The following is an 18,278-nucleotide window of genomic DNA, read 5'->3' on the forward strand; positions in this document are numbered from 1 at the left end:
TCAAATATGACATACATTGAATTATTTTTAGTAATCGATCTTACCAATTAATTAGGAAAGCCACACGAGTTAAGGTGTCTTCACACAAAAGCACTTTGTCCTGAGAGTTAGTACGTTAATTTTTAAACTCTGCACAAAGTTAGTCTCTGGCATATACCAGAGATACCTATCTCCATTCTTTACTTTTACTAAAAAGTACTTAGAACATATTTCTCAAAGGTTCATATCAATTAGATCAAATTATTGTCATTGAAGACATTTTGTTCTACTGTATAGAACAGAAAATAAAATTTAAATGGGCAGTATAAATTGCCAATAGTTAACATTAAATTAATAAGCTATACCCCTGATGAAAAAAAAATACATACATATATATCTTCCCTGAATCAGGAACTTCACTGAATCAGGGATTTTTAGGGAGACGTTTTCTAAGAAAAGATTTAAACCAACTTTTTTAAATACAAAAAGACATAGTTTTTCCAACAAAATTCATGACGCCAATTCCAAGGCTCCATTCCTCCTTAAGGACTTAGTAAGCCTAGTTCTTCCGGCGTTGTCTCAAAGTCAGCAATAAAGGGACTGGGGTCCAATTTTATTTCATTTTCTGTAGAAACTGGTGTAAGCCACACTGATTTCCTAAAAAAAAATTAAAAGAAAAAAAAAAAAACAGGAGCAGATATTGTTGGCATACTTGGCACCTGGTCTCCCTGAGTCTATACTTGAGTCCAAGTTATTAAGTTATTTTTACCCCTGTGGCCATTTTCAGTATAGTGATTTAAGGATGTGGCACAGTGCCCAGACCCTCTGGATAACAGATGATTTGAAATGCTTGCTTTAGTCAAGCACCAAAGGGCCAGGAAAATGGATTCAGACAAGTGGATCCTTAAGAATAGTAAGTAAAAGCTGTCAGAGCTTAATCTGACCCAGTGTAGTGGTGGCACAGGGTGTGTGTGTGTGTGTGTGTGTGTGTGTGTAGCAGTAAAAACGTATGCTGTAACACCAGTAAGCTAACTCTATATCTTTTTTGGCCTAGTTTCATTTTTTCCTAAGGAAGATGAGCTGCAAACAACACAAAAATCACTACTGAAGCAGAAATGCTGGTGTTATCATTCCTGATCAGGTAGCCTATGGAGAACCAATAGCTCCAGAGCATTATTTCAGAACATTTCATATTACTGTAAGCATTGGCTGATATATAGGAATGAAAAAGTGTGTGTGCATGTGTATTTCTCTACAGAATCTAATGTTAGTGTCAGCTACTTCCCAGAGTGTCACTAAGATCCTCAGCCTTCCATGTGCCTTATGGAAATAAGGTAAGAGTATCAAAAGGATGTAACAATATGAGTGTATATAATGTCACTGAGCTGTACACTTGAAAATGGTTAAAATAATAAATTTCAGCTTACATATATTTTACAACGATAAAAAAAAATACCAGGGGTGCCTGGGTGGCTCAGTCTTTTGAGCGTCCAATTCTTGATTTTAGCTCGGGTCTTGATCTCAGGCTTGTGAGTTCAAGCCCTGCACTGGGCTCCACATTGGGCATGGAGCCTACTTAAAAAAAATTCTCGAGACCTGGCAAGCCAGAAAGGGCTGGCAAGATATATTCAGGGCACTAAATGAGAAGAATATGCAGCCAAGAATACTTTATCCAGCAAGACTGACATTCAAAATGGATGGAGAGATAAAGAGTTTCCAAGACCGGCAAGGCTTGAAAGACTATGCAACCACCAAGCCGACACTGCAGGAAATATTAAGGGGGGTTCTATAAAAGAGGAAAAATCCTAAGAATAGCATTGAACAGAAATATAGAGACAATCGACAGAAAGAAAGACTTCAAAGATAACACAATGTCAATAAAAACGTATCTCTCAATAATCACTCTCAATGTGAATGGCCTAAATGCACCCATAAAACGACACAGGGTTGCAGATTGGATAAAACGACAGGACCCATCCATATGTTGTCTACAAGAGACCCATTTTGAACCTAAAGATACACCCAGACTGAAAGTGAAGGGATGGAGAAGCATCTTTCACGCCAATGGGCCTCAAAAGAAGGCCGGGGTAGCGATTCTCATATCAGATAAATTAGATTTTAAACTAAAGACGGTAGTCAGAGATACAGAAGGACACTACATCATTCTTAAAGGGACTATCCACCAAGATGATCTAACAATTGTAAATATCTATGCCCCCAATATGGGAGCAGCCAATTACATAAGAAAACTATTAATCAAGATAAAGAGTCATATTGATATGAATACATTAATAGTAGGAGATCTTAACACGCCTCTCTCAGAAATAGACAGATCATCGAAGCAGAAAATCAATAAAGAAATAAGAGCATTGAATGACACATTGGACCAGATGGACCTCATAGATATATACAGAACATTCCACCCTAAAACAACAGAATACTCATTCTTCTCAAGTGCACATGGAACCTTCTCCAGAATAGACCACATACTGGGTCACAAATCAGGGCTCAACCGATACCAAAAGACTGAGATGATTCCCTGCATATTCTCAGATCACAATGCTTTGAAACTGGAGCTCAATCACAAGGAAAAGTTCAGAAGGAACTCAAATACCTGGAAGCTAAAGACCACCTTGCTTAAGAATGCTTGGATCAACCAGGAGATCAAAGAAGAACTTAAACAATTTATGCAAACCAATGAGAACGAAGACACTTCACTCCAAAACCTATGGGATACAGCAAAGGCGGTCCTAAGGGGGAAATTCATAGCCATCCAAGCCTCCCTCAAAAAAATTGAAAAATCCAGAATACACCAGCTGTCTCTACACCTTAAAGAACTGGAGAATCAACAACAAATCAAACCAACTCCACACGTAAGAAGGGAAATAATCAAGATTAGAGCAGAGATCAATGAGGTAGAAACCAGAGATACAGTAGAACGTATCAACGAAACTAGAAGCTGGTTTTTTGAAAGAATCAATAAGATCGATAAACCATTGGCCACACTAATCCAAAAGAAAAGAGAGAAAGCCCAAATTAATAAAATTATGAATGAAAAGGGAGAGATCACAACTAACACCAAGGAAGTAGAAACAATCATCAGAAGCTATTATCAGCAGTTAAATGCCAATAAACTAAGCAACCTAGATGAAATGGATGCATTCCTGGAAAACTATAAACTCCCAAAATTGAACCAGGAAGAAATTGACACACTGAATAGACCAATATCCAGTAACGAGATTGAAGCAGTGATCAAAAACCTCCCAAAAAACAAGAGCCCAGGACCTGACGGATTCCCTGGGGAATTCTATCAAACTTTCAAAGAAGAAATAATACCTATTCTCCTGAAGCTGTTTCAAAAAATTGAAGCAGAAGGAAAACTTCCAGACTCTTTTTAGGAAGCCAGCATTACCCTGATCCCCAAACCAGGCAAAGACCCTACCAAAAAGGAGAATTTCAGACCGATATCACTGATGAATATGGATGCTAAGATTCTCAACAAGATCCTAGCAAACAGGATCCAACAGCACATTAAAAAGATTATCCACCATGACCAGGTGGGATTCATCCCTGGGTTACAAGGATGGTTCAACATTCGCAAATCAATCAATGTGATAGAACAAATCAATAAGAGAAGAGAGAAGAACCACATGATCCTCTCCATTGATGCAGAAAAAGCTTTTGACAAAATCCAACATCCGTTCCTGATTAAAACGCTTCAAAGTGTAGGGATAGAGGGAACATTCCTGAACTTCATCAAATCTATCTATGAAAAACCCACAGCAAATATCATCCTCAATGGGAAAAAGCTTGCAGCCTTCCCATTGAGATCAGGAACACGACAAGGACGCCCACTCTCACCACTCTTGTTCAACATAGTATTAGAAGTCCTAGCAACAGCAATCAGACAACAAAGAGAAATAAAAGGTATCCAAATTGGCAAGGAAGAAGTCAAACTCTCTCTCTTCGCAGATGACATGATTCTTTATATGGAAAACCCGAAAGACTCCACCCCCAAACTACTAGAACTCATACAGCAATTCAGTAATGTAGCAGGATACAAAGTCAATGTACAGAAATCAGTGGCTTTCTTATACACTAACAATGAAAATACAGAAAGGCAAATTAGAGAATCGATTCCATTTACTATAGCACCAAAAACCATAAGATACCTCGGAATAAACCTAACCAAAGAGGTTAAAGATCTGTACTCGAGGAACTACAGAACACTCCTAAAAGAAATTGAAGAAGACACAAAAAGATGGAAGACCATTCCATGCTCTTGGATGGGAAGAATAAACATCGTTAAAATGTCTATACTGCCCAGAGCAATCTATACTTTTAATGCCATTCTGATCAAAATTCCACCAGTATTTTTCAAAGAGCTGGAGCAAATAATCCTAAAATTTGTATGGAATCAGAAGAGACCCCGAATTGCTAAGGAAATGTTGAAAAACAAAAATAAAACTGGTGGCATCACGTTACCTGATTTCAAGCTTTACTACAAAGCTGTGATCACCAAGACAGCATGGTACTGGCATAAAAACAGACACATGGACCAGTGGAACAGAGTAGAGAGCCCAGATATGGACCCTCAACTCTATGGTCAAATAATCTTTGACAAAACAGGAAAAAATATCCAGTGGAAAAAAGACAGTCTCTTCAATAAATGGTGCTGGGAAAACTGGACAGCTATATGTAGAAGAATGAAACTTGACCATTCTCTTACACCATACACAAAGATAAACTCGAAATGGATAAAAGACCTCAACGTGAGACAGGAATCCATCAGAATCCTCGAGGAGAACATAGGCAGTAACCTCTTTGATATCAGCCACAGCAACTTCTTTCAAGATATGTCTCCAAAGGCGAAGGAAACAAAGGCAAAGATGAACTTCTGGGACTTCATCAAGATAAAAAGCTTCTGCATAGCAAAAGAAACAGTCATCAAAACAAAGAGGCAACCCACGGAATGGGAGAAGATATTTGCAAATGACAGTACAGATAAAAGGTTGATATCCAGGATCTATAAAGAACTCCTCAAACTCAACACACACAAAACAGATAATCATATTAAAAAATGGGCAGAAGATATGAACAGACACTTCTCCAATGAAGACATACAAATGGCTACCAGACACATGAAAAAATGTTCATCATCACTAGCCATCAGGGAGATTCAAATCAAAACCACATTGAGATACCACCTTACACCAGTTAGAATGGCCAAAATTAGCAATACAGGAAACAACGTGTGTTGGAGAGGATGTGGAGAAAGGGGAACCCTCTTACACTGTTGGTGGGAATGCAAACTGGTGCAGCCACTTTGGAGAACAGTGTGGAGATTCCTCAGGAAATTAAAAATAGATCTTCCCTATGACCCTGCAATTGCACTGCTGGGTATTTACCCCAAAGATACAGATGTAGTGAAAAGAAGGGCCATCTGTACCCCAATGTTTATAGCAGCAATGGCCACGGTCGCCAAACTGTGGAAAGAACCAAGATGCCCTTCAACGGATGAATGGATAAGGAAGATGTGGTCCATATACACTATGGAGTATTATGCCTCCATCAGAAAGGACGAATACCCAACTTTTGTAGCAACATGGACAGGACTGGAAGAGATTATGCTGAGTGAAATAAGTCAAACAGAGAAATTCAAGTATCATATGGTTTCACTTATTGGTGGAGCATAACAAATAATATAGAGGACAAGGGTAGATGGAGAGGAGAAGGGAGTTGAGGGAAATTGGAAGGGGAGGTGAACCATGAGAGACTATGGACTCTGAAAAACAACCTGAGGGTTTTGAAGGGGCGGGGTGGGAGGGTGGGGGAACCAGGTGGTGGGTATTAGGGAGGGCACAGATTGCATGGAGCACTGGGTGTGGTGAAAAAACAATGAATACTGTTACGCTGAAAATAAATAAAAAATTAAAAAAAAATTACTGCAAAAATTACTGTACATTTGCTCTGAGTTCTACCTTCTTTTTTATGTCAACTATTTTCACATATTAAACAAGGATAAAATATTTTCCAAATTTGTAACTAATAACACTCAATGTAAATATTACAGTGACAAGATTTGCAACTTGTAACATTCAATGTAAATATTAAAGTGTTTCACTTACACCATTTTACTTGGTCTCACAGTTCATGTGGGGTCCCTTTGGGATTCAATGTCTCAGTTCCACAGAAATGCAAGCACAATGCATTTAATGATTAGGTTGATAAATCTTTCCTTTCATGTATTCCATGAGTTAGTATTAAAATGAAGAACTTATGTTCCCTTCTATTAACATGGAATTAAACCATGAGATGTATTAAAGTATTAGGAAGGAGGAGACACTGAAAAATAGTATCAGGCTTGATTCTTCCATTTATTAAGGCGACTGAGTAATGAGTCTTCTTTGTGGTTCAGTTGTTGCAAAATAACCTCATTATACTAGAATGTATATAAAAAAATAAAAGTATTAAGTATTTTTAGAGAGGCTATTTTCACGTTTGGACATATGGTTATGGGTGAAATCAAGTCTAAAGGTCATGTTCCTGCAGAAGCATCTTAAGTAAATGGGAAGCAGATACATCTCAAAGGAGGCTGGTCTATTGGACTCACCTAGAGGCAGAACACTCCAAAGGGATCCTCTGAGGGTCACAATGTAGATTCCGAGGGTTAAAATACATCTCAGTTTGGAAAAGGAGAGTATCCTCCGAAACAACCTAGGGGAGCACAAAGGTGAAATAGAAGGTACTTCGAGTAACAGGGGAGGCATACCTACATTTGAGTAGGAGGTAGAAAACATTTACGATCTCAAAGTTGGCTACTGTCACCATGGTCTGACAACCCACTGGGACAGAAGAGGAGTATTATCTGTAAGAGAGTATTTAAAGTGCCTGGGGGGAAAAAAATCTTAATAGTACATAGGAGCAAACCTAAACTGCCAATGAGAGCCATCTTTACGACTCATTAATGGAAAGATTTCCAACAATTCTCTCAAAAGGGAGGATCTGGAGGTCAAATAACAGAGTGGTTTAAAGTATAAGCTTTGAAGGGTAATCATCCTGGTTTAGTGATCCAGTGAATAGGATATACCTTTCCAGGAACTGTGACCTTTCCCATTAGGAGCATCAAATGGAATTTAAAATTGTCTGCTAAGCTTTAGTAAAATACAAGCGTAGCCTAGGGATAACTTAAAATCGGTTTCCTAACCAGTCTGGAATTGTGTGTTCTCAGGTCCTATGCACACAGACACCCCAATGTCCAGTGAATGATAAGTAAAGAACTGTATTTTTGTCACCCATAAATTACAAAAACTAGAAGCAAAATTTGCTCTTTAAGACAAAAGAAAGACAATAATTTTAGTCCCAGGTATAAAGATCTAAAAAACTATTTAGAAGTTATTTTTTAAATAATCACTAGTCTCACCTTTATCCTGATCCCACAGTCATGTACGGGGTATATAAAATCATATGCATATGTTTGTATCTGAGTCACAGGGCAACCTGATCCCAGATATAATTCATCAGCAAATATATACAGGTTGCGGCTGTACCCACACGGGCTAACCGAGATCATCAACCAGTCCATAGAACAACTTACTTTCACTGCGGAAAGAATCATAAGAGAAAATATCAGATACATATTTATCTCAGGGAATTATAAAATATGTATATAAATATACATATTTATCTCAGGGAATTCAAAGACTATTCAGCTACGCCCTCTGTGATGAACTAAAGGCATTTCTTTCTCTGACATAATCAAGGCTTAAAGAACAACATATTAAAGTGTTCACATCACCATTAGTTTCCAAAATATCCACATCATTATAGCCTCAACTAACTAGACTTCAGTGATTTCACAGGGAAGAAAATCAACACATAAGAATAAGAAAATGACAATCTTCTGCCCCCTGCCTCCTCTTAAAAAAAAATTAGATTCCAAAGAGGGTGGTCTACCTAGGGCTAAACATAGGGACAGAAGTAAAATGCAATGCATTCGAATAGAAGTGACATAGTCCCAGGAATGCTTTTTGGAGGGGAAGAAGAAAAAGAAAAAGAGTGGGAGAGTATGATCCATATCTGGAGCAACCAGAACCAGAGACAATTTGAGCCATAGAGGAAAGACGCTGAAGAGAGAAAATCAGTCCTTTAAGAATAATCACTATTTCCAATGGATTCATGTATCCTGTGGAAGTAAAATTGTGCTGGATTCTGACCCAGTATGCCAGATGGACATTAACCACAGTTTCTAACATGACACTGAGCAAGCCATTCATGTGTCACAGGGACTAATTGTCTAATATCTTCTTTCCTATAGGATTGGTGCTCACTTACATGTCCATTACAAATTAATAATAAAAAGCCAGAATTCACAAAGAAAAGAGTAGCTAGAGGTTCAAACCTTGACTAGGAAAGCTCCTAAAAGAGTAATAGGAGACCTTGGAACACATCCAGGATATTTTTCTTTTCTTTTTTTTTTTTCAAAGATTTTTATTTATTTATTTCACAGACAGAGATCACAAGTAGACAGAGAGGCAGGCAGAGAGAGAGAGGGAAGCAGGCTCCCCGCTGAGCAGAGATCCTGATGTGGGGCTCGATCCCAGGACCCTGGGATCATGACCCGAGCTGAAGGCAGAGGCTTTAACCCACTGAGCCACCCAGGCACCCCACATCCAGGATATTCTTAAATGCTTTTAGGATCTAAATCTTCCCAGCATGAGAAAACATTCCTATGTCACAAGCAAGAGATTCCAACATTATTTAAGCCTGTAGGTTCTTGGTCTTTACAGATAAATCATCAAGAAAGTAAGAAAATTCAGGCAGATGTTTTGAGGGAAAACGTAGCATTGGAGAAGGCAGGTGATCTACCTCAGTGATAGTAGCTCCAAATGGCTCCATGTGTTTGAAATATTATCCTAGCGCCTCCTAGATAAGATTACCAGGAAGATCCTTCCCAAAGGAAGAAAATAGTTCCAACAGTTAATTCAAGATGGATTTGAAAGGTAAGTAGACATGGACATACAGGAAGGCTGGGCCTCTGGCTTCATTTTTTTTTTTTTTTCATACTATATTAGGGTCATTTCAGTCTGACATCATGAGGTCATGTCTCAAGTGACTGAGAAATTATTTGAGGGAAAGCCTGAGGAGCACGGGTAGCTGCTACACAAATTGGGTGAAACAGAATCTTCCTTGAACCCCAGGATCATGGATCACAGCCAGATATCAATGCCCTCCTACCCTGACCCCAGATGGCCCTGATGCCCTGCTCCCCCCAACCGAGGGTCCCAATGCCTTGAGTCCCCCACTACAGATGGTCCCAGTGCTCTGCTCTGCCCCCTCCACTGCAGATGCCCTCAGTAGATAGACTCCAGTCTTCTTGGCCCAAAAGTATTTCTCTTGTATCTAATTGTAAGGTCCGATCTCTTTGAGAGAAGGGTCCCTGCAGGGAAAGTGATCATAACCCTTCCAAGGAAGTGTTCTCCAGAGCTGGCCATTTACCACAGATACTCTCGGCGCAAGGCCAGATCAAGGCAGCAAGGAGCGTCCAGACCCCTAAAGCCACAGAGAACTTCATCCGAGCAGACCCCCAGCCAGTACTTCCCAGGAAACAGGAAGAGGAGCCGGCCTTAAGTGACTATGTATGGCATCCCACTCTCAGCTGCCTTCATTTTCCTACTGATTCAGAGAGCCCCTGGGGCACTCTCATAGTGTCAGCCACCTAAAATCTGCGATTCTCCAGACTCCCCAAACACTGAATCTCCAGGAAGCATATCAGGCAAAAAGTGCTGTTCGATGAGGGTGTCTGCCTGAGGCCTGTTGAGATGGCCTGGGAGGCTGGCATGGCCCACAACACTTCCAATAAGTGTTAAATTGTAGGAACCTGTTTCTGCTAGGTGATTTTTTTTTTCAGGTGTCCTTCTAATAAGCAGAATAGCCTAAATCATATATATGTGAAATCAAAAGATGTTTCTTTCTTTTTATCTCCAGGTTCGGCTGGAAGAAATCAGCAGCAGAGATACCCAAGTGACTTGCCCAGAAATAAACATCCCCAGGAGGAGACAAGGACCTAAAGACAACCAGCTTTCTTGGCATCAAGTAAATCCACAAATCCATCTTTGTTGATTCTTCCATAAATTAATGTGTTAGTTACTTTAGTGAGTCCCAGCCTTAAAAGTATATGCTTATAAGAGAACAAGGGAAGATTTCTCAGAAGAGAGAAATATATATATATATATATATACACACACATATATATATATAATATCATATATTTTATGCCCTTGTGTGTATGTATACACACACACACGTATACATATATATGCATATGTATATATAATTATTTGCATATGTATATGTATATATATATTTGTATGTGTGTATATGCACATGTATATGATTATTTATGTATATAATAAATATATTCATTCCAGTGCTCAGTTGGAATAAAAGTTCCAGCTAAGCGTTTTTATTGTATTTTCTAAAAATGTCAGTTGTGACAAGAATGTGACTTTGTAATTTTAAAGTGAACTTGGAGATCAAGGCTCAGAATAAATAAAATTCCAAGCATCTGAACTGAAGGCCTATTATTGGTTTTTATGACAACTGAATTATATTCTCAATCTGCTATCAAATAAGTACATGCACAGGGCTTCTTTATGTGTCATGAAAAGGACTTTTGTTCCGAACATCCCCTTCTTTCAGGGACACGGAAATCCCTCAAGCTGAGACCCACACGGTGTTCTGTCTGCATCTGGAAAGCAGGGAGAACCCAGACACCAACTACAAGAGGAAGACTGTGAAGAAAGACAGAGACAAGTCTACATGTTGTTTTTTTGTCTTTCATTTCCTTTTTTTCTTTCTTTTTTTTTTTTTTTTTTTACTTTCTCCTGATGTTAACATTTCTATGATCTAAAATTCCTAAGCTTTACATTTATCTTTTAAATCATTCCAGGGCTGCCTGGGTGGCTCAGTTGGTTAAGCAGCTGCCTTCTACTCAGGTCATGATCTGAGGGTCCTGGGATGGAGCCTTGGGCTCCCTGCTCAGCATGGAGTCTGCTTCTCCCTCTGCCCTTCCTCCTGCTTATTTTTTTTTCTCCCTCTCTATTTCAAATAAATAAATGAAATCTTTTTAAAAAGCAATTTTAAATCATTCCAATGCAAGCATCTAGTATTGTTCTAGAAGGCATCAGAGTCCACTGGTGAAGAGCTTAACCTCTGGAATCATAGATCAGTTTCTCTACTCTCTGTTTACTCAAGTTTGGGAAAGTTAAACAAGCTAAGGCTCACATTCGCGCTCTGTAAAAAGGAGGTATAATAATACTATTTCCCTTGTAAGTTTATTGTGAATATTAAAAGGGATAACAAATGTAAGCAGTGTAGCCAAAGTTAACATGTACAAGAAATACATATAAAAACAAAGTAGAGGCGCCTGGGTGGCTCAGTCTGTTGAGCATCCTAGTCTCAATTTTGGCTCAAGTTGTGGGATTGAGCCTGGCTCAGTTCTTGAGAACTAAGATTCTTTCTCCCTCCCTCTTCCCCTCCCCCTCCAGCTCATGCACTCTCTCTCTCAAAACATACACACACATACACACACACACACAAAACTAACATAAATAGTGTACAAAAGTACATATGTTCACTTCAAACTTAAGCACAGTGAGTTCAGGTTTTATACAGTTTCCAAAGGAAACGTTACAGGCCAGAAGAGAGTGGGATGATCTATTCAAAGTGCTGAAAGACAAAAACTGAAGGTTTGCTGCATTTGTTACTCCCAAAGGACTTCTCAAATTATTATGCTGAATTATAATTTTTAAAGATGCTGGATTCAATACCATAGTGTTCCAATACTATATATTTCTGAATCTATCAAAATCCTAGAGGAGAACATAGGCAGTAACCTCTTCGACATCAGCCATGGCAACTTCTTTCAAAACATGTCTCCAAAGGCAAAGGAAACAAAAGCAAAAATGAACTGTTGGGACTTCATCAAGATAAAAAGCTTCTGCCAAAGGAAGCAGTCAACAGAACCAAGAGTCAACCCACGGAATGGGAGAAGATATTCATAAATGACACCACAGACAAAGGGCTGATATCCAAGATCTATAAAGAACTCCTCAAACTCAACACTCAAAAAACAGATAATCATGTCAAAAAATGGGCAGAAGGCATGAACAGACACGTCTCCAAAGAAGACATACAAATGGCTAACAGACACATGAATTTGTTCCATAAACAATATTTTTCTATACATTTATATTCATACATGGGACAACAGTTTTGGAATCTGTTATTGTGGCCAGTTATTATGAACTGAAAAGATATCTGACACCTTTTTTTTTTTAAGAGTTTAAGATTGTTTATGAAATGTGAGAATTTTCCTTTGTTTACACTTAGAAAAACTTGCTTGAATATATCCTATTCCAACACCATTTTACTGATAGATAAGTGATGAGTTCTAAGTTCTCTGTCTCTTTAGACTTTCTGTCTTTTGAATGCAGCTACCAACATTTTACATAAAAAGTAATCATTGAAACCTCAAAAAAAAGAATTTTTAATTTCCTCTATATTAATTTATGTTCTTATTTATCATAGTTTCTTTTTCTTTGTGGAACCTGAGTTCCATTTAATTGATCTGTTTCTTTTTTTCTACGCAGTTACTTCTCTAGCAAGGTGGAAGTTATACATTTAATTCTTTGGAAGTTTTATTTTTATTTGTTTTAAATTTTACAAGATTACCTCTGTGTCAGGGTCTCCAAAACCACCCCCTGTTTTGATGATTTGCTAGGAGGACTTGGCATATAATCATATCATAGCATAGTCATATCACACCATGACTTAGAACAGCAAAAGGATACAGAGTGAAGGAAAGGTGCATGGTCCAGAGTCCAAATGAAACCAGGTGCAAGCTTCCAAGGGTTCTCTCCCAGTGGAGGCACACAAGATGTGCTTAATTCTTCCTGCAGTGAGTTGTGGAGACATGCGAAATGTTGTCTACCAAGGAAGGTCATTACATACTCAGCATTCAGGGTGTTTATCAGGGACCAATCACATAACCGTCCTCTGCCTAACACATACCAAAATTTAATATTCTGGAAGGAAAACAAGTGTCGAACACATAATTTGCACAAATAATTGAGGCACAAGGAGTCTCTGTCATCAGAGTGGCGGGAACTCACCCCAAATCCAAATTCCCCAACGCAAAATTCCCCTTGCAAGCTGGACTTTCTTAGTAGAGCCGTCTCAAGTCTGCTATATTTCAATCTACTCTGCGTACCTGTGAATTGTCAAAATGGGGAGTCCTGTGTTTTTCTACCATCTGGAGCTAATTTGTATCTGTCATAGGCAGAATTCTAAAGATGCTTTCTGTAATTGATTTAATCAAACATTAATCTAGGTATTGCTGTGAGGGACTTTACAGATATAATTAAGATCAAGGACTTTAAAGTAGTGAGATTAACTTGGATTTTTCCGAGTGACCCCATCTAACTACATACATCCTTAAAGCAGAGAACTTTCTCTGGCTAGAAGCAAAAGAGAGGTCACCTCCGAAGGGGATGTCAGTAAGATCTGAAGACTGTGAAGAACTCAGCCTGCCATCATTGTCTTTGAAAGGGTCCACAAGAGAAGGAATATGGGAGGTCTCTAGCAACCTCCAGCTGACAGCCAGCAAAGGAAACAGACTTTAGTCCTATGACTACAAGAAATCAAATGCAGCCAACATCCTAGATTAGCCTGCAGACAAGGTCTCTCCAAGAGCCTCCAGAAGAAACAGCCCTGCAGACAACTTGATTTGAACTTGGTGAGACTCCAAGTGGAGAACCCAGATGAACCACATAGTGCCTATACTCCAACCGTACAAAGTATGGGATAATAAATGGGTGCTACCTTCAGGTGCTAAATTCATGGTAATTAGTTACAATGACAGCAATAAACTAATACACAATCTGTATTCTCTTACAAGGAATAGACTACATTTTTCCAATGTTTTGTGATAATTTCAGATTTTATTTCTAGATTTTATATTCCAATATGAAATTTAGGCCAAAGAATAAATTTGGCTGATATATTGACCTTCTAACATTTATTTGCATTTACCCTTTTTGAGCACATATTTTAATAATTTTTTAGAGGGGATCTGTATGTTATTTACTGTAACCCTTATTTTGTTGTTGCTCATTCTCACATGTTTAGGGGGCGTCTAAGGTTAAAAATACTGTAAGATTATATATATTTTCTTAATCTTCTTTTTTGCCCTTCATAGATGAACTCTAGTTAGCTTGAATATAGGAGGAAAATGATCTAAATAAAATTTTATCAGAATTTTAATACTATTATTCCATACAGCTCTAGCACCCACATTTGCAGAAAATTCTGATACAATTTAACAACATTTTATAATGTGTGGTTTGTGCAAATTTGAGAATACTCAGTTTGTCTATAAATGCAAGAAAACAAGGATCAAAATTCCTAAGACACGAGCAAGCAAGAAGTTTGTGAAACATAGTGGGAATTAATAGGAGTTAATTAATTAATTATAGGGAATTAATTAACTAACCAGAGGTTGTATGGTACGGTACGTGCTGGAAGGCTGGTTTGTACAAACACATCCTGATTACCCTTGTTAATCACTATCTTGAGAATGTAGAGATCCCGTCTTCCCTCCATACTCAATCAAGCAGAATGTGCAGAAATTCATGTTCAGCATTCAAGGTCAGGGACTCCCAGCGTGGCCAAGCCAGAACATCTCCCTTGTAAGGAAGTGTTCAGATGGCAGGATGTGACCTCCTTGGCAGGCTGGCCGTGCGAGGACGGGAAAGCCTACAAAGAGTCGCTAGGCTAAGTTGCTACACAGATCCCAGCAACAGATCCTTTGTCCAGTCCACCGCTCCTGGAACCTTGAATGTACATTCGCCCGGTAAACCTATGTCTCGGTCTCTGTTTTCAGATCTTTTCTGATCGTCACCCACCTTTGGCTTAGAGTCTGCAGGAGGGACGGGGTTTGTGGGGGTGCAGCACAGAGTCATGGTGAGGATGGATAGAATAAACAGAAAATGCAGTGGAACAAAGAAGAATGAACCTGACAATTGTTAGCTGTTAGCAGGTTATTGATCAGCAGTGTTTAAGCTTAAAATTAAAACTGCCGGTTATTTTACCAGCAAAAGATGGGTTTACTCAGGAATAGCAGAACAAGAAAGAATACAGAACTATAGGCAAGTCTGGAGAACAAAGGAGAGGAACACTCTTTCATAGACGAAGAGGGGCAGTTGGGCAGGCTGCTAGAAAACAAGACCTGGGAGCTCCAAGTATAGTGAGTTTTCACTGGCTGAGTTGTGACCATCTCACTGGCAGGACTGTTGCTGGGGGAAGCGAAACATCTTTCTGACCCCTGCTGGGGACAGTAATGCCTAATAGCTAAAGTATCTATGCAAGGTTGCAAGGTCTCTCTCTTCCTGTTGGATTTGCAATTGACAAGGAGTGGTAGGACATGAGACCGCCCCCCTCTCCTTCTGAAGCTCCCAACTCCATTTCAGTGAGAGTTCCTTGCATGAATTTTCATACCAGGTTATTAAAAAACAAATCCCCAAAGTCAACAGCTATATTAAAATGTTAAAAAAAAATCACCCCCACTGCTCGAAATTATCACCCTCCAAAATTCCATTTCTCTTACAATAATTAAGACTATAAATCAACACAGAAAGCACAAGGAGCCCTCCTAACATGCCAGAAACCTTCCTTGCTTCAGATCTCAAACCAAGGTACCACAGGAAAAAGAAATCAAGGAGGTGAGCCTCTTCAAGTGTTTGTAAATCTCTTGCCTCTTCAGCTGTGGGTGGTGACCTAGCATTCTAGAAAGTACCCTCAGCACAGTTTTGGCTTTTCCTTCTTATAGCTGAAATTTTTATAACTCTATTTTTAAAATTATTTTTATTAACATATAATGTATTATTTGCCCCAGGGGTACAGGTCTGTGAATCATCAGGCTTACACATTTCACAGCACTCACCGTAGCACATACCCTCCCCAATGTCCATAACCCAGCCCGCCCTATCCTACCCCCCACCCCCCAGCAACCCTCAGTTTGTTTTGAGAGATTAAGAGTGTCTTATGCTTTGTCTCCCTCCTGATCCCATCTTGTAGTTTTTGTAGTTCTAAGTAAGAAAAAAAATCAGGAGGGAGAATGTGAGAAGTGACTCTAGACTACAGCCCCACACACCAGTCATGTCTTCCCCAAACACACGGATGTGTCTGAGACTGTGTCTCACCTAATATTTGATACATTTGATTGGACTGTTAAAGTAGGGCTTTGCAAGATGCTTTGAGGGATCCTCATGGGTGATACAGAAATATCCCTTATGAATTCATTGAAAATACTGCATTTTATATTTACTTTGGATTCTCATGTAAAGAAGCCAATGTCCCTGCCTCCCAGCCAATGATTCAGATCCACTAAACTGGGACAAGATGTGCTAATCTGTACTTGCAACCAGCTCCAGGAGATTCTGACAAACTCACGGAATCGTAGTCTACGCTTGGAAAAACACTGCTTTCTGATTTAATTTTCCTCTACCAAAAGGCGTCGTATTATGAATGTACATTCTTGGGAGGGCTGAAAAAAGGTGCTCATAGAGCACTTTTGTCCAATTAAAACTAGAGCAAAATCTTGAGACAAAGGGATTGTGGATAGGGATAACAACCCGGTTCTGTTAGTTTGGCAAAAACCAACCTTAAAGAAGCTCCATCTCAAAAGTAAAAGCTTAATAAATTAACCATTAGAAATTATATATGTGTCACACGGATTGCCTCAGCTTCTAAAGGCAGGATAATTGTTGGTGAGCATTGTCAAATTTAGCTATAGGAATCTCCAGGATTATGAATTGATATAATAAAGGACAGACAAACAGTACACCTGTCATCTTCAGAAGCCTCAAGGCTAAGTCCATTCTACAAAATATTTTTACTGCATTTTAAGTTCTTTAAAATCAACAGGAATTTATTTTAGGTGTCTATTACTTAAATTATATTTGGACATGAGAGCCTTACAGCAGATTAAATATGCAATTCCTATTTGTGAATTATATTTCAACATAGTGGGAAAAATCCTTCTCTTTTAAAACTTGGGGGGGAAAAGGATCTGAATTTTAACAATATCCCCAACTGACGGGCATGCATTTTGCAGTTTGAGAAGCAACGGAACAGTGAATGGGTAAGAGCATCAGACTGGGGTTTGAATGCTGAATGTGCCCCTTACTAGCTCTATAATCTTGGGCTGGTTATTTAACTCCAAACTCTGAGTTCCTCATCCGTAACATGGTGACAATAACGGCTCTGAGGGTGGTGTGAGGATTAGATAAGATTAGGCTCCATATCTGGCACACTGTATGCACTCCAAAAATGGTAGCTAAACGTGTACAACTCTTGTCATTGTCCTAGTTGGAAGCTTTTTTTCCCCACGTGGACCACTGTGATAACTTCTTGCCTGTTTTTCTGGTCTTAGCCTATCCCCATTCATCCCATCACATACTCCAGTGCCAGCTCTTTCCACTAGCAAAGATCTGATTGTGATACTGCTCTCCTCCAAAAGCTTCAGATCATCTCATTGCATTTATATGCCCCTCACTGCAGTCGTACGCCAAAATTCTTTGCATGAAATCCACAGCCTGCTACTCTATGAGCCCAGCCCAGAGAGAATGATACAGTGCAATTGAAGGAACCCTTGAGTTGGGAGCTTCAAATTTTTGCCTTTGTTTTAACAAAAATGAGCTGTTTGACTTTGTGGACTCTCTTCAGGCTCCAATTTCCTAAATACAATTAAATAATTTGGTTAATAGTTTTACCAAGGTCTTTTACACCTAGCAATGGATAAGGCTGGAAATTAAACCTATTCTATGGACACACCAGGAATAATTTAATAAAGTGGCATAATACAAAGCCAACATACAGAAATCAGGGACATTTCCATATACTAGCAAGCCATCTGGAAAGAAAATCAAGAAAATAATCTCATTTCCAATTCCAATTAACAGAATAAAATAGAAATTCCTTGTCATATCCAAGGTTATGAAAACTTACCACTATGTTTTCTTTGAAGGGTTTTATAATTTTAGCTCCCACATTTAGGTCTTTGCTACATGTGGAGTTAAATTTTATGGATGATGAGAAGTGGGATTCCAGCTTCATTCTTATGCATATAGACACCCTGTTGCCCAGCACCATTTGCCAAGAGACTATTCTTTCTTCATTTAGTGATCTTGGCATCCTTGCTGCAAATCAGTTGATCACAGATGTAATGGATTTATTTT

The 18,278-nt window shown here is 38.9% G+C and overlaps 1 protein-coding gene across 1 annotated transcript; it reads right to left on the reverse strand.

Moving 5' to 3' along the window:
• Nucleotides 1-521: 521 nt before the first annotated feature.
• On the reverse strand, nucleotides 522-15,002 carry LOC308338009 (oocyte-secreted protein 2-like; the record flags this gene model as incomplete). The annotated part of the gene is made up of 4 exons (XM_080831564.1): nucleotides 522-636; nucleotides 6,593-6,696; nucleotides 7,403-7,581; nucleotides 14,885-15,002. The coding sequence occupies 4 exons, from the start codon at nucleotides 15,000-15,002 to the stop codon at nucleotides 522-524; spliced, it is 516 nt and encodes a 171-aa protein (XP_080687690.1).
• Nucleotides 15,003-18,278: the final 3,276 nt, after the last annotated feature.

Source organism: Martes martes (genome assembly GCF_963455335.1).
Source record: "Martes martes genome assembly, contig: scaffold_239, whole genome shotgun sequence".
NCBI lineage: Eukaryota > Metazoa > Chordata > Mammalia > Carnivora > Mustelidae > Martes > Martes martes.